We start from the raw sequence: 20378 nt of genomic DNA on the forward strand, positions 1-20378 counted from the left end.
ATTTTGCTTTTCCAAGGGATAATAACTGATAGCACATTACCTTTTAGTGGGTTGCAACAGATCTCTCCTTATTTGCAAGGTACCAGTCCTTAACACTTTCAACCTCAAATACGGTAACACCTTTGAGGACATTGAAGAATCTCTGCAAACTCTGAAAAGATTTTCTTTCCTCCAGCTTTCTTTAGTATAAACTTTCTCACTGCATTAATAATCTAGCCTTTATTGATTCTTAAATACTTAGTCACTCTCTAAACAAATATTTAAAGCAATAGAGAAAATATTCTTATTCGTTATTCTTTATCTAAAACTGCGGTCCTAATTGTTCTGATTCATTAAGTATGTTTGCTGACTAAATACAGGAAGAAGTATTCATTAGGTATAGCTTCTTCAGCTAAATTTGTCTTCTTTTCTTTCCCACTTTGAAACTTGTCTTAATGTGCATATATTTCTATCTTTCTGCCAATATCTTATTTTTATGTTTATTCTCTTCTTTGTTTATTTATTGTTTTTGTCTTAGGTATGAAACATAATCAACCTTTTCCTCAGAGTAAAACATTTTAAAATACTAATTTTGATTATTCCAATTTTACATTTTATCTTAAAACAAATTATAAAAAGAAAACAATGAAGATATTTATTACAAAGCTTACAGGCTATTGTGTGAATTTTTTTTCCCCATGAGGTAGTGACATTTAATGTGTGTGTGTGTGTGTTTGTAAATCTGCTTAGAATTTACATAAAATATTAACATTTTAGAGAGAGATTTAGGATTCACTTATCAAGTGAGATATATTCTTTATTTTTAAAAAAGTTTTAATTTTAAATTCAACACAAACTTACCACAAATTATCAAAGGAAAACCTTGTAAATTTAAACCAGGGTCAAATTCAAAGGAAAACAGTAATTTCTCTTCTAAACTTTACCTTAATGTACTGCTAGATTGACATTGGTCTAATGTGGGAAAATAGCTTAAGATAACTCTAAATCAAATATTGGAGTCACTTTAGTATTCTAAAAATTCTCAGAGTTTGATAAATATGATATAATATTCATGGCTTGCTTAGTTGTTCAAAACGAAAGAACAAGCCATCCAGAAACCTAGTCACGCAGGATGGAACACGTGCAAGTTCACCAAGGACAGTGGGAGATGGGTGGGAAAGGAGTCATTGATGTTGACAGAGAGATCGTCTTTGGTTAGTATTTTTATATTTTTATAACCAGATGAATCACTTGAATCTCCCTTCATGCTTATCAAAGAAATTCCATTTTTAACATTTGTATAAGATAACTAAAATATAAAAAATATGCTCAAGCCACATTATACCCCAGTATATTCTTAGCTACATTGTTTAATATTACTTTCTATGATCGATCTTCTTCCCCTGGGCCTGTTCAGGATCTTGGCTTTAACTGTATTTGAAACGTATGAAGTAATAAATAGAGCTAACCTCCATCTACATTTTATCTTCAAATGACATGCTCATGAAATTACACCTATGAAAGGAAAGACTTGGTATTATGCTGCAGAATTTTTCTAAATATTGCAAAGAATATCTACAACATTTCCATATTTCATATATATGTTTGTTTTTTTTTTTGAGACTGGGTTTCTCTGTAGCATTGGAGCAAGTCCTGGAACTAGCTCTTGCAGATCAGGCTGGCCCCGAACTCACAGAGATCCATCTGCCTCTGCCTCCCGAGTGCTGGGATTAAAGGCACGTGCCACCACTGCTCAGCCCTTCATATTTTTAATAATGTTTTATTCTGAGATTATAATATCGTTACATCCACCCCTCCCTCCTCCAACTCCTTCCATGTCATCATCATTCTCTTTCAAATGTATGGCCTTTCCCCTCTTAAATTGTTGTTATGTCTATGTGTATTCCAAAATATATAAATTCAACCTGTCCAATCTGCATAATTTTACTTCCATGTGTATCTTTAGGACTGACCATTTGGTGTTGGATTCCTGGTCCAGGCCTGGAGTTTGGTACTGCGGGGGTTGGAACCGATGTGAGGGATGGGGAGGACCAGTCAGACTCACCAGGTTAAACCCTGGAGAAGGATCCATATTTCATATTTTGCTTCTTAGAATCTGAGAAAAAGTTTAAGGACTTATACACAAACAGCAACTATAAACTGTGCTATACAAGAATTACTAATGGCACCTTAGTTGCTTGTTTTCATGTGGTTCCTAACTTAATCATAGAGACGGCATTACTATCATTTCTTTAGGTGAAGACCGAACATAATTAAAATCACTCTGGGATAGAGCTAGTTAAATCTGAAAGATGGATAAAATGATGTATTTACATTGATCTTTGTGTTTTGCTCGTAGAAGCTAAATCCTCCCTTTAGCCAAGCTGAGGGCATATTAACAACTATCATGTTTATTACAACTACTTCTTGGGATGGCCCCTCTTTGACAAGTCTAGATAGGAGAGGCTTCAATTCTGCATGCATTTTACTTAAAGATTAAATGCAGATCTAATACACACTATTACTCTGCTCTTCTTACATCACTGATGACTACAGATGCTTCAGCTCTTTCAATGATGCCCACTGTGCTCTGTGGTTATTTCTTGTACATGCTAACTGCTGGCATTGTCCAATTCAGTGCCTATGTTTCCAGGATAGCTCTTCGAGGTCGCTATTATTCCTTTTGACCTCAAAGACATTAGTGGCTTACTCTCAAAGTCCCCAAACTAGTAAAGAGTCACATCTGAGTTTATCTTATTACACACTCTATGTACAAAAACAAAGACATATCTAGCAAGACTAAATATGGCAAAAAAATAAGTTTCTAATTAACATCATAATTCTTAGAATTCTTGGAACAGCATCAAGTCTGTGTCTTGCTTTATGCTCATTGCTCTGACTCATATACTTGTTTACCAATTTCAGGAGTATTTTGTGCTAAGGGTTGAGTGAGCAATACTTTCCTTGCAAGCTCACTCCATTTCCGTCCTGGAAATGTAAATGCAGCTGAATTCTGGGAAGTGACATCTGGATTTTGTTTTTGAAGACTCATAAGTGGCATCTGCTGCAGAAGTTGCAAAGAATGACTTCATATCTGAGTAAGGATCAGAGTAACGAGTCAGAAGCCTTAAGTAGGTACAACATGTCAAAGGTACCCGGTGGGTGGTTTATCTTGGGCAGTGTAAATATTTATCTTTCTCTTTATTTCTCTCCTGTAACTTCTCCGAAATGTGTTTGAGACTCCCACATCTTCAATGCTGTAATAGCAAGAGGAACTCGGACTCTTCCTCGACTTTGCCAGTTGAGTGGTAAACAATACTTTCTGGGCTGACTTGTTTTGTCCAAGGCAGTACTTCCTGCTGCAGTGGCTATTGAATCACAGAGAAGAAAATGTCTACTTCTTTCATAGCACACTTATTCTGAACACCTACTTGTGACATGTACTAAAAGCTTTGAAGAAATCATTTCACATTCATGGGCTATGTTTTAGAACGGACAAGGAGCTATAATCACAAACCATGAAAATGTTAGGGTAGTTAGGAAACTTTAATCCAACCACTTAGAGTCCAGAAGAAACACAGATGTGTGGTATGAAGTCTCTGAAAGGCATTCAAACAACTGAAGAACTAAAACTAAGGCATTCTCAAGCCGGGATTAAGGGCTTCGTCTCACAGGTACATTCTGCTAACCAATGTTAAGGAGTCTACACTATTCAGTAATAATTAATCAAGATACAACACTAATTATAGTGGTTTTTTTTAAAATAAAATATGTTTTATATAGTTCAAGTTGCCAAGTATAATCACACATTAAATTATATAGTATCTGAAATATATTCCCTTAACTTTAAAGAAGCATCTCTTTTTATTGACAAAAAAGGTAAGACATTGACAAGAAACTCCAATATTTGTTGATACCTCAAAAACAGACTGTGCATGTTACAGTGATCCATTCAGATATCTGAGATATTTGGTTTCTTGCATAGTTTTCAAAACATTTTAGAATAAACAAATACTTTAAATAGTCAGATGGAATTTTTAAGGCATTTTAGGAAAACTTACTCTTTTTTTGTGCATTTATATTCCCAAGAGCTCTGATTAAGGCATTCATCTTGGCTCAGGTATTATCAATAAAAGATTCAAAATACCTTCTTAATATGCAATTAAACTAGTGGATCAAAATCACAAAAGGATTCTGTCTTCATTCCCTTTTTCGTAAGAGGTAATTGTTTCTGAGGAGCAAGTCATGTCTGCGACTCTTGGTGTCAGTTCAGATGACTGGTTCAAGTTATGGGCTCCAATCACAGCTCTCCTACGACAATGGAGAGGTACCATTTCTGCTGGTTACGGGCCCTGTGTGAAGACAAGGGACCCTGTTTCCAGCCCCTAATGCCATATTTATTGCATCATCATCTAGGGTTCTTACTCTTCAGCCAGAATATGGGGAACTTTTGCTCTTCATTCCTTCCTAAACCTTCAACCTCAGTTCCCTGCTAAATTCCATGTAAAGGCTGGGCGGACTGACAAGCTGCTCTGTCCATGGGCATTGGTAATCTTACATGCATTAGAATTGCTCTCAGTTTAGCCAGCACTCTGTAATGAGGTCACATTCCAGTATGGCATCGTGTTGCAGAAGGGAAGGCTGAGGAAGCAAGCCCGACACTGCTTGCTGCTGCATTTAGTAAGACTGTTTACTTCATGGTGCTTCCTCCTTGTCAAAGTGCTTGCCTACAGATGTGCATTACATTAGCACAAACTAAACAAATGGTATGATGGCAAAATTCTAAAATGACCTCCAAGAGTCCTTCCAAAATCATGTCAGTTCATCACGATACCCTGAATCATCTCCTTGCTTTGAGTGTGGGCATGGCCTATTGGCCAAATGGGATAGATAAACATGCCCAGGAGCCCTTATCCCAGATGACTGTAGATCTTACCAAGTTGACATGTGAGATTCCCTAGCACACCTGCCTATCAATAAGATGCCCAATTCAAAACGCACTGTATTGTGTTCCTGTTACTCATGTTAAGTAACGTGAGATTCCTTAGCAGTTTTGAGAGCTTCTCCTGCTGGCCCTGAAGAAACACATGAGTTATGTTAGGGTGGACTCCTGAAGAGGCCACAGAATAAAGCCTTCCTGGGATATGAGAGCAATTCCTAGGGGAATGTAGCAAGAAAACAGAAACCCTAACCAGACAGTCAAACGGAAGCAAATTCTGAGTAAGCATGGAAGTGGATTCTTTCTTCAAGGCCTGTGGATGAGAAGGGTCTGGCTGAAACCTTGATTTCAGTCTTCTGTGGAAACTAGCTAGACGCTTGACCTACACAACAGCTGCTTTAACAAATGGGTATATTTAAAATCACAAAACGCAAAATACGACACAGCTTTACATAATTAAACAAATGCAGCATAAACCAAAGTGACACACCTTTACACAGTTAAAATAATATTCCACAGAATAAACAAATGTAATACATTTTTGCCCAGATAAAATAACATTCCACATTAACCCGTGACAGAACTGGCTGAGACTGGTATCTTGGATTCTTCTCACTTATACTCCAGTATTTTCCACAATGCTGTAATACTCTACAGTAATGAGCATTGTTGGTAGATTTTCTTCATCCCTCTTGTTTTAGTTACTTTTTTCCCCGTTGTTGTGATAACATGCCCTGAGTGATGCAATGTGCGAAGGAAGGATTTCTTGTAACGCCCAGTTTGAGGTAATAATCCATTCCTGTGGGGATGTCACAGCAGCAGGAGCTTGGGGTAGCTTGTCATACTGCATTCCACAGTCTTGAAGCAGAGTTATAAGTGAAAATGCAGCCTCAGTTAGTTTTCTCAGTTTTATACAGTCCAGGACCCAAGCCTGGAGAATGGGACCGTCCACAGTGGACAGTTCTTCCTACCTTAATCAAGTTAAGACAATCCCTTCAAGGCAACCCCAGAAGCCCATCTCCCAGCTGATGCCAGAGCTCATCAAACTGACAATTTAGATTAACAGTTACATTTACGACCAGTAAGGAGTATGCATTGTGTTCTTTCTTTATACAAGTTAAAACAAAACAAAACAATCATTTATATATTCTTGTATTAGCTCGGTAGTGTAATGAAAACATCAATCAAAATCATACTAAATTTTGAGTTGGCGACATTGTAAACTAATCATGAATCCAGAGCTAGTCTTCATCACTATACAGGCAATATTCCGAGCAATCCAGAGCAGGAAATCTGATAGGCAATTCCACCCACTTCTTATATTGTTTCTTTGATGAGTCATTTTTGAAATCTACTACAAAATTCCTTATTTTGAGACAAGGCAAATCTAAACCTTTGTGTACCATCATGGTTCCCCAAGCCTAGAAAACAAGAGAGAAAGGAGAAATCAAATGCCCATTCAATTTACCATTCCTTTTGGCCAAAGTACACCTGAACCCACTAGTTTACTCACCTGGCCACACTTGCAGATAATCTCTCCATTCGTTTGATAATCGGCAAACTTCTTCTGCAGTGCCTTGTTTTCTCTGACAATGTAGAGACTCCTAAAACAGTCCCAGAGGAAGAAGCACCAGTGAGACTTGACAAAATGACAGTATGCAGTCATGGGTTCCTCATATGGGACCTAACAATCACCCAACATGGCTGGGTTATCTTGTACCTTGCTCTTTCTCGTCTTTTGTTCCCCGGGATTTTTGTAACAATATAGATGGATGTCCCCATCCTACACACTCCTCCCAAGTGTCACACTGTCCCTGGGTCTCCGTTGAGGTCTGCTGTCATTTTTACTTTTCAGTCATTCAGAATAATTGAGAACAGATACGGACATCTGCAAGTTAAGTGCCTTGTATCAAAAGGGCTTTGTGTCTTAGCTTGACTCCCTGTCTCAAGGGCGATGATTTACAAAACAGACTCAAGAGATCAGATTATATGAGAGGGATTAGAAAAGGGGAAAATTGTGAAAAGAAAGGAAATCTCACTCTCACTGTGTAAGCAGAATGATTACAATGTTACGAACCTCACCTCTGCTAAAGAAATCTAGACCTGAGTCTTGCTGCACTCACTTGAATTCCGGTGTTATGTTGACATGATGCATCTTCTCAATCACATGGATGTCTTTTCCCGAGCAGACGAGCATACTACAATTTTTGCAGAGTAGAGTTATTAATGATGGATTGTTATTGTATTGCTTTGCAATACTTCTTTTGGTTTTCATTTTCTTTTCCAGGATACTTTGTACCTGTAATTTCATAATCTGTGTGGGGACAAGAATAGTGAATTAAATATTTTCCTTAGTTTTACAGGCATAAACGAGTTGAAATTTACATATCTTAGATTGCACTCTAGAAGATAAAAATGAAGAGACAACAGCACCAGATGAATCTAGTATTCAGTCTTCTACTGTAGTCATTGTCTACCTAAGTCCAAATACAATAGAAGGAAGGAGTAAAAGGTGTTGGGTCAAGTGGTGCGTGATGTTTGGGTTCATTCTAGATGTTTGATATAATTTTAACTTATCAGTAAGACTGACATGGTGCAGGAGAATTGTCTGTATTCTGTCAATCATGTTTTAAATAAATGCTGATTGGCCAGGCAGGAGGTGTATGTGGGAAAACCAGACAGGAAGTGGAAATGATGCAAGGAGAGCAGGAGAATTCTGGGGAAGAGGAAGTTGATTCCTTGCACTTCTTCCCAGATCACAGAAGCAGCAGGACGTGATCTGCCCCAGCTGAAAAAGGTACTGAGCCACATGGCTAAAATAGATCAGAAAAATGGGTTAATCAAGATGTGAGAATTAGCCAGTAAGAAGCCTGACCTAATGGGCCAATCAGCATTATAACTTATAGAGATCGCAGTGTGATTTTTCTCTGGGACTAAACAGCTGGGGGACCGGGCAGGACAGAAAACACAAACAAGCCGGGCCCCCTCATGTTACACTGACATTTTATGACATGCAAAACAGACTTTGTCTTTTGTGTCAACTCTCACTTTTGATCCGTGGTTGCCTATACAATGCTGAAAAGGCATTTAATGTTGGAAGAGCATCTAATATTGGGAGAGTGAAGCTGCTCTCTCAGCAATTCTTTCTGGGGGTTTTGAGTGTAACAGCACCTGTACACAGACCACTTCATTACTGCTCTTTCTCTTCCATCCACCTGAGAAGTCTTGAGAGGGCAGATCTCTTGCTCAAGGGATACTGAGAAAGGCAGTCCATTCTGAAGGCCCTAAATGGATCATTTGTCATGATCTGAATACTGCTGGCACCTCTGTATTCATGCATGAATTGAACCCACAAAGTCTTGTGTTAATAATAGTATTAGGGGGAAGTGAAACTTAATCTAGTTGTGTGCTTAGAAATGGGGCCCTTGAGAAAAGATTATCTTGGATTAGGAGTTAGGGGTGGAAGCCACAGCATTGAATTATTGTGGCTTTGTAAGGACAGAGAAGGCACACAGAGTTTAGATACATATACATTCCTGCCATAATGTGATAACAGATCAGGGGTGAGGGCTTACAGAACCCTCCCTGTTCTTAGACCTTATGGATTGAACTCTGAGTCAAATTCATAAACCTCTTTACATTATAAATCAGTGTACCTCAGGTATTTCTTAAAGTAATGAAAGGCTAACTAGTACAATGTTTTAGTCTACGGATTGGGAGACTCTGACCTGTGAATTATAGAGTGTCCTAGAATCCACCTAAACACTTAGTCTTAAAACATCAGCTTTTATAAGAATCTCACTAAGTCATTGCCTTTAGTCATAAATATGAGGGAATAACTTTATTGTAGGATCATTTAGTGAAAAAAATGTTTGGTTTACTTTATATTTAAGGGTTTTTAAAATGTAAGTTTGTATGAAAACCTGGCCAGGAAACCTTGGAGTTGGTTACATACTTTGCACACCAATTTGAAAGCACCCCTCCCTAAAACTCTATTTAGGGGAGAGCCAATTCTAATGTTAAGAAACTAACATTCACACCCATATGCAAGGGTGTGAATTTTCTTCTAAATGGATTGTTTGCTATTATAGGAGTTACAGTCTTTACTTCAGTGGTATGAAAGTTTCCTGAAATATTGTATAAATATATTCTTTTTTTCCCACTGCGTGCCTTTGCCCAATTCAAATAACTGTTAGTAAATTGAGATTCAGTTTATGACATATTACGTACATTTTAATCATTCAGAATCATGCGGTCATCCTTGTGCCTCAGCTTTCTGAATGCTGTGATTACAGACATGAGCCATCAAGCCTGGCTACACAATCTTATTCTAAGGCCATAGTGCTCACTGGTGTATGATATGCACAACTCTGCGAAATTTGTGTTTATTGTTTGTCTCCCCCCCCCCCCACCAAGCACACACTAGAATCCCTACTACATATAGCAAGGATATTATGTTTTATTTGACACCATGTTCTCTGTTTCTAGAATACTGCCTAGCAGACAATAGCCATTTTATACATATTTCTGTAATAAAGGCATTGTGTTTGTACATATGGATTGAAACTACCAGGTAGGTTTGAATGAGTGAGTTGCACAAGTCTTTCTGGAAAAAGGCAGCCTAAATTTATATTACTGAAGTTGGTGTTTGGTTTCCCTGCAATGATCAAAATTCCCTCATCATTTCCTGCCTTCCCATTGTTCTTGGGGCTCTGTGTGAATCTGGACTAAGAACAAATCTTCAGACAGGAGGTGGTAACTCAGCACAATTTCTGTCTAGAGAAGTAGCCACACAGACATCAGTGGCCACCAAATGTAGCCATTTTCAGATGAAAACTAAACTCAACAGTGGCCAAGAACAATACCTCATGTGCATAGTCCTCTGGTTTCATATTCTGAACACGGTTTATAGCTTTATACATCATCTTCTCTCGGAAATCATTAACAATCTCACGTTCAGTAACTCCCGAGCCACTGCTGGTGACCAGGACATAAGTGCTTTCGTCAGCTCTGGCTCGACCGCGGGCCTGAGAACATGAACAAAGAAAAAAAAAATGATGTATCTTGCTATAAGCTGTTCCTGGGAAGATAGCCTTTGTGGGTATCAAGCCTGCAAATGATCTCTCTAGTCTCAGTAGAGGTAGTTATTACCCATGGCTTGTAGATAAACTTTTTCAAACTTAAATGTCCTTTAATGCAATGTTCTAGAATGGTTTTGGCAACTCTTAGAAGCCACAATAATATACCACCCATATAGCTCTGCTGCATCCTGAGCAACTGTTATAAACCGCGGAAACCCTGAGCAGCGGCTTGGACTAGTGAAGCCATCTATTTAAAAGGAGGATGAATGAGGACAAGGCGCTTTTCTGGCCTTGGCACCAGGGCTTCTGAGCACACAGAACTGTTCCTGGCAACCTACTTTGGACTTTACACATTTCTCCAGGAAAATATGCACATAAAAAGAGACCAAATTTTTTGTTCTAAATTTTTCATTTGTATAAACAACAAAATGTGACAATATCCACTTCCCCAACATCCACCTTCATGTACTCTTCCTGAGTTTTAATGACCACTAAGGCCATTCACTTAGTGTCCCCATAAGTGCATGGGTATCTGAACATCCAACAGAGAATAAACCACCTAGCACTGATAGAGTGGAACTCACTAGATCCAATCGATCACTGAGTTGATATCGACACATTCTTAATAGTAGAAGCTATTATTACCTAGCTCAAGAGCTTGGCTGTCAACTATAATATTATTCCTGGGCAAACTGCCTTGATATTATAGTCAGAAACCTCTGATTTACAGATTGCTTCCTGAAAGAATCTAACTGACCAATGACATTCATCTTCAATAACTTGTCATGCACCAAAAGATGAAATGAAACTCTTTCATGTTTAAAGAATAACGTCCTGGATTTTCTTCATCTTAAGTACCATGACATTGTTAATATAGGTGAGCAAGAGAGCTGTGAAATTTGGATGCAAACTGAGAACTAGTCATTTATTGACTGACCCCATTCAAGATTTTATAGGAAACTAAATATATAGAAAAGTTGAGTGATTGAAGGAGGCCAACACAGACCTGCTGGGCTCTCTGAGGTCTGAGTGGGTTACTTTGTCAGACATTTGTGGACAGTGTGGTTCAGATTCCTGATTCCACCAGGGAATCACTGACATCTTAAGACTAAGGAGGCCTCTTTTGAGTCTTGTAATGGGACCAATTTTATGCATGGTCTTGGAAAAATCTCAGAACATAGAAACAGCAACCAAAATAGGGTTGTTAAATTATAAGAGGTTGCCATAGTAGTTCAACAAACAACAGTCATATAAAAGACTTTGCTTGCAGTTCTTTAAGATTGGTCTTTTAGCAGAAGCACAGTTGTATTCTTAAAGCTAAAGAGTGACGTGGGATTTCCCTCTGTGTGCTGTGATTACCAGTGATTAATAATGAAACTGCTTTGGACCTATAGCAAGGCAGAACTTAGCTAGGTGGGAAAAACTAAACTGAATGCTGAAAGGAAGAAGGTGGAGTCAGAGAGAAGCCATGTAGCCCTGCCAGAGCCAAATGGAACTTTACCCAGTAAGTCACTGCCGTGTAGTGATCCACAGATTAACAGAAATGGGTTAAATTAGTATATAAGAGTTAGCCAATAAGAAACTAGAGCTAATGGACCAAGCAGTATTTTAAGTAATATAGTTTCTGTGTGATTATTTTGGGTCTGAGCTGCCAATCGGCAGGGAAACAAACAAGTAGCCTCATCACAACAGAGGTTTTGTATTGTTTTAGTAAAAGGGAGAAATCCATACAGGCACACAGGAATGAGAAGAAACATGCTAGGTACAAATCTCTGGGCATACCTGGACCATGGCTATTTCATTAGTGACGAGACCATAGCGAATAACGATATTGCATTCTTTGATATCCAGGCCTTCCTCTGCCACTGTGGTAGCGATAAGCAGATTTATTTTTCCAGTGCGAAATTTACTAATGACTTCTTTTTGTTCATTCTGTGGAAACATTTTAATAAATTAAATTTTGTGATGCTAAACACATTCAGATCTTCTAATTAGGAGAAGAAATCATAAATTGCAACTGGTCAGTGTAAATCAGAGGATTAGATCATGCGTGGATTTGCTGCCATCTGTTTTTGGCAATGAACAAAGACATGATGGTGAGACAACATTTGATTTCCAATCTGGGATTACCGCACAATAACAAAAATATTTCCATCCTGCAGTCTGGAGGTGGGAAGAGCATTCTTTATGCCAAGGAAATAAATTGATGGGTGATTTGGGAGGAAGAAAAGGGGGAGAGGTGTTGCTGGCTTAGAAAAGGCTTGGCAGGGACAGACTAAAATAGGGTTTACCTTTCAGTACGTCAACCCCAGAGTCTGAGATTTAGGGACAAAAAAAAAAAATCACTGAACCGTTTATATCTGTTTGGGGACACAGAAAATTTCCCATGTATATTACAGTTGGTCACTGTAAGGATCATCCAAGAAAAAACAAACATAAAAACCTACAGAACAGTCCAGAAAGGATATAGAAGAAAGTCAAAGTACCGGGTGCCTCCAGAGAGGGTAGCTTCAACAGTAGGAAGCAGCACTACTCTTTAATTTTACTTTGAGGAAGATTTAACTTTAACCAGGGTAAATATAAGGCCTAGTCAAAAGACAATATAAATTAAAAGCAGATGACAATATGATTGCAGCCTGATCACCATAAGTATCTTTTAAAATGTGAACCTTGAAAGTTAATATAAGCCTATTGAAATCCAACCTCTGGCCTAGGCATCAGAGAAAGAGCTTGGTGTAAATCCCATCTGATGTGGACAGTCTGTGGTGTGCATTTTCTCACAACTCTCATCAAAGCTGCTAGCCTCTGGCATCAGCGCACACTTCTGTCCTTATAAACTAAGCAAAATTAACCTCCTAGACCAAGTGCGTGTTCTCTTACGCCCTTTCATTTCTTCTTAAAAGACAACGTGAGTTTCTATTTGTCTCATCACTGTGGATGAACATGTCAGAAGCATCTCTGACAAATCTTTGCACCTTCTACGTTCTTCCTTCACATCCATTGATTAAAAATAAAATCATGTCTTTGATTTTAGCATACAGCTGTCCCTTCATTTCGAAGAGGACTTGAATACGAAATTCCAGGCTCAGGGCTCTAAGCCATCAGATCAAATTTGTGCCTAACTGTTATCAGGATGGATGAGTCCACTCCAGTTCACAAGGTGAGACCGTAGGGCTGGCAGCTCTTAGATTTAAATCAGTTACCACCAGGGAGTGCATAGGTAGTGAGTGTCAGGGTGGGAAATTTCAAGTTTTCTTCTCTTAAACACTAAATGGATTTTCTTTGTTCCACCATGTGAAACAGTGATGTTCTATCACAGAACTGAAGCATCTCCTCCCCAAGTCAGACCCAAGGGAAAGTTAGCTTTCCGAAGAATATTTAAACAGGTAAGACAAGTTTTTAAACACAAAAACTGTTTACAAGCATCTTTTTTTCTCTCAGAAATGTCTTTTACTGTGCACATAATAAATAATATCATTTTAAGAGTCTAGCAAAGGAGCAGAAGCCTTCTCAAAACCCTGTCCCTAACACAGCCAGTATGTTAATTCCTCCAGGTTCTTATAGGCTTTATTTTGCAAATATTTGCTGTACAGTTTTGGTTGTAACCCACACATTCTGTGCAGCTTTGAATTCCCACTTGATTTTTGTATTGTGAATATTTCTTTGCGCTGTTGACAAGGTAAAAGTTCCTCTTCTTTACAAGAGGCACCAAACTTCAGAAATCCCCGTGAGTGTAAAAATGAAAAGTGAATTCAAAGATGACCCTTAGCTCATCAAGTACCAGCCAACAGCCTACCATTAGTTCAAAAATTAAGAGCCTCCTAGAATTCTGTTTGAGATGGCGAAAGGATTGAGAAACATCGCAAGCAATTCGATGGGTAAGGAAAGACTCCAAGAAGCTGCTGCACCTGCGTCATGGGCTTGACTTCACTGCTGTGCCCTGCTCCAATCAGATGATGCGCTTTGACACCAACTTCGGCGAGCTTTTCGTTTTCCGTAATCCACTGGGAAAGGGCATAGGTGCTCTGCCGCGTTTTTGTGAAAATAATGCCCCGAGATGTTTCCTCTGACTTTGTAAATTGCTCCAATATAGTGTTTCTTAATTTGATGAGTTTTTCATTTTCATATTTGGGGTTTTCAGCAAGCTTTTTCAACATTTTCTTGTTATCTTTAAAAATAATCAATAATGTAATTAGCATGATGTAGCTACCCCTCTAGGCACACACACACACACACACACACACACACACACAAAACCTATTGTGCACCATACATATGTCCGATTTCTATTGGTTAGTTCAAGAAGAAACTGACTTTAAAACCATTTAAAATAAAATTAGCTTGTATCCGTAAGTTAAATAAAAAATTTAGGTGGTGGTGCATACTTTTAAGGTGGTATGTACACCTTTAATCCTAGAACTTGGGAGGCAGATACAGGTGGATCTCTGTGAGTTCGAGACCAGCCTGGTCTACAGAGCAAGTACCAGACAGGATCCAGATCCAAAGCTACAGAGAAATCCTGTCTTGAGTCTTGAAAAACAAACAAACAAAAAATAATTACACTGTCAGTTATTACATAATGATGCTATAAGACAGGACTCATCTGTAGGTAATCTTCCTGTGATATATTTAGTGCTCAGACTTGTTAATTAATTAATTGCAATTGCCTGGGCAATAAAAACTGGATGGTCAAATGGTTAGTTATGATCACACAATTAAAAGTTACTCTGTGATATCAATTATAAATCACAGTTTTCATGGAATTCTTTTGTTTTAAGGCGAATTTTGAAGGCATTCTGTAGAACTCAAAGAAAGCAGTGAGTCTCTGTCTCAGGGGTCAGTGCAGAAACCTGGGCTCCGTGTTACACTGAGTCTTACCAAAGAATAAATTCATGAGAAATTGATCTGTTTCGTCCAGTTTCAGGGGTTTCTTCACATCGTCATTGCTGCTGGCATCTTCTTCGCTCTCATCATCGTCCTCCAGGGCCGCGAGCTTCTTTTCTTTCTCGTCGCTGTAGAAAGTTTGCAGGTGATTGTACGCGTCAATCATCCGGATCGTGTCGTTGATTTGCAGGGCTTCGTTGTACTTCCTCAAGTGTTCTGCACAGACGCGGTCTTTGCGGTTTCCATCTTTAGCAGCTGTGGAAGAAAAAACAAACAAACAAAAACAAAACAAAACAAAACAAAAAAAAACACCGAGTGAGGCAAAGGGCAGAAAACCGTCCTACAACTGTGTTGTAAACTTGAATTGGTTGTGGCTCAGAAGCCAATTCACTGCGGTGTTAGAACGAGCAAGGCTCCATATGCGCCATGGGCTCTAAAGGGGCTGGTTTTCAATGCCAAAATTTGCTGCTTGAGCTCAGTGTGAGCAGGAACATGGACCTGAATCATGGCTGAACAGCTTGGAAAAACACGTCAGTAAAATTGCCTTTGGAGACAGAGCTGTTGATAGCTGCCTTAATACTTTATATATAATAAATGAAAGTGAAAACTGGGTGAATTGACACCTCTTTCCTCAGATGAGGAGTTAGAACACGTGTGGGCTCGCCCTACGCACAAAACAGAAATTCTACTTGATGTTCCGTTTGCTTTCAAATTGCTTCTGAGTCTGAGAGCATCATCTAAAAATCTTGGTGTAAACAAGGAAAAAACTGTTAGAAAGAGACCCAAATTACCTTTATTTTCCATACGAATGGCCCATTGCTCATAAGGCTGGGTTCCAAAATCTGACATTGGATTCATTTGGCAGTAAGTTTGGATGCTGGTCATAATTTCTATAAGCTTCTCTTTAAATGGATTCTAAAAACAATTATACAAATATTACTAACGTTGTTTGAAATGGCATTGTCTTTGTTAAAATAATTTACATATTATAATTGATTCAGAATCATTAATTAGACAATGGAACAGAATAACCTGTGACCACTTCTTTGTTCGCTGTGTTTGGTTTTTGCTATTTTGCTTCTACCATCAGGACACACCAATCCTGACATCATAAACCTCTATCATAAATTGCCCATCTAAATTTCTTAAAAAGTCAGTATTACAAACCTTGAAAGCTAAAGGCAATTACAAATATTTATTGAGTCAATGCCACAATTACTTTGAAAGTCTTTTAATTGTACTTACGTAACATTTCTCTGTGATTATCAGGTATCACTACTATTCCTTCCAAAATACAAGCAATTGACATCATTTGGAAAAAATCTAGATATGAATTCAACTTGGATAAAATTCAAAATCAGTTAAGACGAATAGTTTCCCCTTAGCGTGGGGACTGGAAAAAGAAGGAGTTTAGAGGGCCTTGTAACTTACTGTCTAATTATCTAAATTTTTCTACATAAGTATGGTCAATTTATGAAAATCCACGGGCACATTTTGTGCTTTTCTCCACGCTTCGAACTTTTATAAAGAGTAATTTTAAAAGTTAAGTAAAAGAAGAATGATAATTATTCTCAAAGGATATTCAGGGAAAGGTTTTTGGATGATCATGATGAGAGGCATGAACTTGAGTTTATCAGGTAAATACCGGTGACAAGAATTGAAAGAGCGGGTACAGCGCAATCAACACGCCAGCATAGCTCTGTTTCAGAATGAAAATGGGCACATTGTCGAGGCTGGCACTGGCCACTAGCACTGGTCTGGTGCCTAAAACACTGCGACCATTTACTGCACACATATCCCATCATTTAGTTCCAATAGCCTTAGTAGGGGACTTCTCAATGGGATTAAACTTATTATTCATAGCTAAGATTTATTAAGTCTTCAATTCTATGAAAAAAAAGAATTGGAATAACATACTAAATGTAACATCCATATTGGCTATAAGCTATTTTGTTTTAAATTAGTGAAAATATTAAAAGCATCAGTATATTAAATATTTTTACTTTTTCACAATCAGTGTTTTCCAAGGAAAGAAAATACACAAATGAAAATATCTGTGATGGCCAACTGCAATGCAATGTCAAAAAAACCAATATTGCAAAGCATCAAGTCAGTAAGAGGGCATTAACTGCTACAATCTCTCTAATTTAGTCATCCCATGCTCCTCAGTCCAATGCTTCCCCTCCTCCAAGAATTGCATGTAGTCAAATCCTGAATTACGCTCTTCTAAGACAGGAGGAAGAGGGTGGTGAGGACATTCCTAGTAGTGTTGCTGCCTTTTGTCAATTTTTAAAAGTATAAAATGATGACTGCTTTGACAAAAAATGTTAAATGTGACTACTCAGTTGGTGAACATAAAATAGCCCTGGCCACCTTTAAATTGAATATGGCATTGTCAGACAAACACATATGAAATGTTTAGAACATACTTCTCTGGTGTCGTCAGCAATCACAAACTTCTTGCAGGGTTCCTTTATCTGGTGTTTGAGTTGGCTAAGATTCTCTTTCACTGTTTGAATGGTAAAGGCATCAAGATTGGCACATATCTAGAAAAGAGACGCTTTAAGTATTCTTTTCTTACAACTGAATGCATACTTTTGTGTCAACAAAGTGTAATATGAAGCTTTTAGCATAAATATGTAGTCTAACATTCCATTCAAGCAAAACGTGGCATTATATTAAATGTGGGATTTTAGCAATGCCAACTATGGATTTATTCAACCAATTTTCAATAATATTTGTTCTGGTGCCTTCAAAAAGTGTGTTCCAAGTCTAATTCTAGAAAAAGCTGTCATTTAAATTCCATTTCATCGCTTAGAAAATAGAACAATTTATGCAAATGAGCAGGATAGTTTTGTGGCAGCTGCTATCTGCCTGTATCAGGCTGCCACATTCATGGTCACGCTCTTGTCCATGCATCTCCACTCTTTTGTACATACGAAGACAGCACAAAGGGAGGAGCTACCTTCCTCTTGGTGTCTAGATCATAGGCAGCAGTTAGGTCTTTACTCCAGTAATAAGGTATATCCTGGAGACAATCCTTTTCTGATTTTTTTTGCTTCTACTGAATTCCACCTCCAGTGAGAAGCTTCCTAGGTCCCCTGATGGTCTGACCCAAGGTCAACAGCAGCATTGTAAATGGCACTCCTGTCTGGGGAAGTTGATGGGTGCAGCTTGAATGAAAGATCCTCGTATTCTTATTTCCCACTCCTCCCATCTCCCATCCCCAAACCCGTACTGAGGGACAGGGTCTCATTCAGCAGCACTAGCTGGCCTGGAACTCGCTGTCAACTCGCAGCAATCTGCTTGGCTCTGCTTCCCAAGTGCCAGGATTAAAGGCAAGAACCAGTACATTTGCATCTTTTTATCTTTTCACGTGAGTAACCCATATCCTAGACTGACACACAGTGGAAAAAGACACAGAAAGCATGCTGCTTTGAAAGTCACGGAGGAACACGTCATCAGCGCTGAAAATTATCGGCATGTGTGGTTTAACTCTGTGTCTGGATCCAGAGATCATGACGTTCAAGTGTTGAAGAAGAACAGCTGCAAAGGCATATTCTATTCAACCCAAACTTCTCACGAAGTTTGGTTGTGAGCCTAGTCTTTAATAGCTGAGCCATCTCTACAGTCCTTCTCACTAATTATATCCAGCTTCATAGCAATTATGTTATTGTTCTCCATCACCTGTTGCCATGTTGTAGAAGATTGTGTCTATTTTCTAGAGGCAAAGCAAACAACCTTCATTTCACAGATGACGTTGACACTCGAACTCTCAGCATGTACGCAAAAGCCTAAGAAGCCTAGGCACTCGACAGAGCTTGTTGGTTGTTCATAAACTCAGGGACTTACATTTAAAATATGCTTTTCAGCTTCGGCCTGCTTTTTGGCTCCTCCAACACCTGGTGAAGCTGTTAGTCCTAGGATCTGTGGCAGGGGAATTACTGGCTTGTTTTGTTTCTTGAGGGCATTGTTTTTCAACTTCTGCTCCAAATACCGCCTCATGATGTTGTTGTACACCGCCTCCTTGTGGGTATGATGGCATTCATCAATGATAATGAGGGAAAAATCTGAATGGGAAAGGTAGAAGGTGTTCACCCAAACTGGCCTGGGACAGTAAGACAAGCACCTTGAAGCTAAAGGAATGAGCTGCCTGCCACTGCATGTCAGTCATCCAGAAGAATACTGGTACAGCCCTACTTCAGTCTGCTGCTGTGACTTTATCCGTGAATACAACTTTACCCATTATTACCACGCATGAATACAAAGTTCATGTGTGGTCATCATGACTCTGTTCCGATTAGCTATTATCCCTATCTCTAAACAAGATCTAGAAAGTGTCAGTGAAACTTATATCTTTCTTCCAAACAAACAACAAACAAACAACAAAAACAAAAATAAAATCTTCCCAGGGCTCCACTTTTGTTCTTGAACAAAAATTTAGTTTTAGGCTGAGAAACTCTATTTTTGTAACAGCGAGTGAAAGTATGCTATTTAGAGAGGGATGATTTTGTGTTGTTTGAAGCTTGCATTTAATTATTGTGATAACTTTTACTTTTCTTTGTCTTTCTCCTAATCATTTAACTATTCTAAATAGTGTAGGCAGGATTGTAGTCTTATTCTATAGTAAAGAAGGTAGTTCTAATAGGATCTATCACCAAATTTAAAAATTACATATAAAATTATATATATATATATATGATATATATTTATATTACAAGGTAATTATTCTCTCAGAGAGGCATAAGCAGATGATAGCACAAAGGAAGAGCAATTGGCCTCTCAAAGGAAGGGTTTGGAGGAACTCTCTAAGCTGTGGCTCAGTCAAAAGTTAAGGTGAAACTCTGTAGTGTGTGTGTGTGTGTGTGTGTGTGTCGGTGTGTGTGTGTGTGTCGGTGTGTGTGCGGGCACGCATGTGTGAAGTAATAGAAGAACATAATGAGTATTTGATGCCTGATTTGGTAACAAGATCCTTATGCAAAAGCAAGCCATCAAGTTAAACATTTTTTTCTGTTTTTGTTCATTTTTCCAGGAAGTAGAGCACTTCAGTGAAGCCTCATGAAATAAAAAATAACTTAGATAAACTAAGGTTAATTTTCATCAAGTAAGCAATGATACAAGGAGCAGTCTTTGTTACTATCTCTAATATCTCTACCAGTCTTTCTTCTAAGAATCACCCCACTCCAGCACACCTCACAGCTGCACCCCGTCATCCTCTCCGTGCTCCAGATTTAAGAGGGAATTCTCCAGGATCTGAGCCGTGCTGATGATAACATCGTAAGACTTGACAACTTCCGGGAACGATATCTTCAGCTGGGTATCACCACTCAATCCAATAATGCGATACCATTTCTTCAAAAATGGGTTGAACTCCTTGCGGAAAAGCTGTTCAGCTAACATTACCTTTATAAGCGAGAACATACAGTGTTTTTTAAAATTCCGAAGACAGAGAGAGGGAAGCAAATTGAAAGATACAGGGGCATATCAGGCAAAGG

At 38.5% G+C, this 20378-nt stretch overlaps 1 protein-coding gene across 1 annotated transcript in view; it reads right to left on the minus strand.

The window, feature by feature from the left end:
• Positions 1–3728: 3728 nt before the first annotated feature.
• The window catches only part of Ifih1 (interferon induced with helicase C domain 1), a 52003-nt gene continuing 35353 nt past the window's right edge, over positions 3729–20378 (minus strand). Inside the window, 11 exon segments of the mRNA XM_048425580.3 lie at positions 3729–6339; positions 6432–6522; positions 7042–7232; positions 9784–9945; positions 11782–11931; positions 13908–14167; positions 14878–15138; positions 15675–15798; positions 17313–17429; positions 18736–18953; positions 20076–20286. Coding sequence (XP_048281537.3) covers positions 6160–6339; positions 6432–6522; positions 7042–7232; positions 9784–9945; positions 11782–11931; positions 13908–14167; positions 14878–15138; positions 15675–15798; positions 17313–17429; positions 18736–18953; positions 20076–20286 — 1965 coding nt within the window. The 3' untranslated portion in view covers positions 3729–6159.

Source organism: Myodes glareolus, chromosome 21 (assembly GCF_982192425.1).
Source record: "Myodes glareolus chromosome 21, mMyoGla1.1, whole genome shotgun sequence".
Classification (NCBI taxonomy): domain Eukaryota; kingdom Metazoa; phylum Chordata; class Mammalia; order Rodentia; family Cricetidae; genus Myodes; species Myodes glareolus.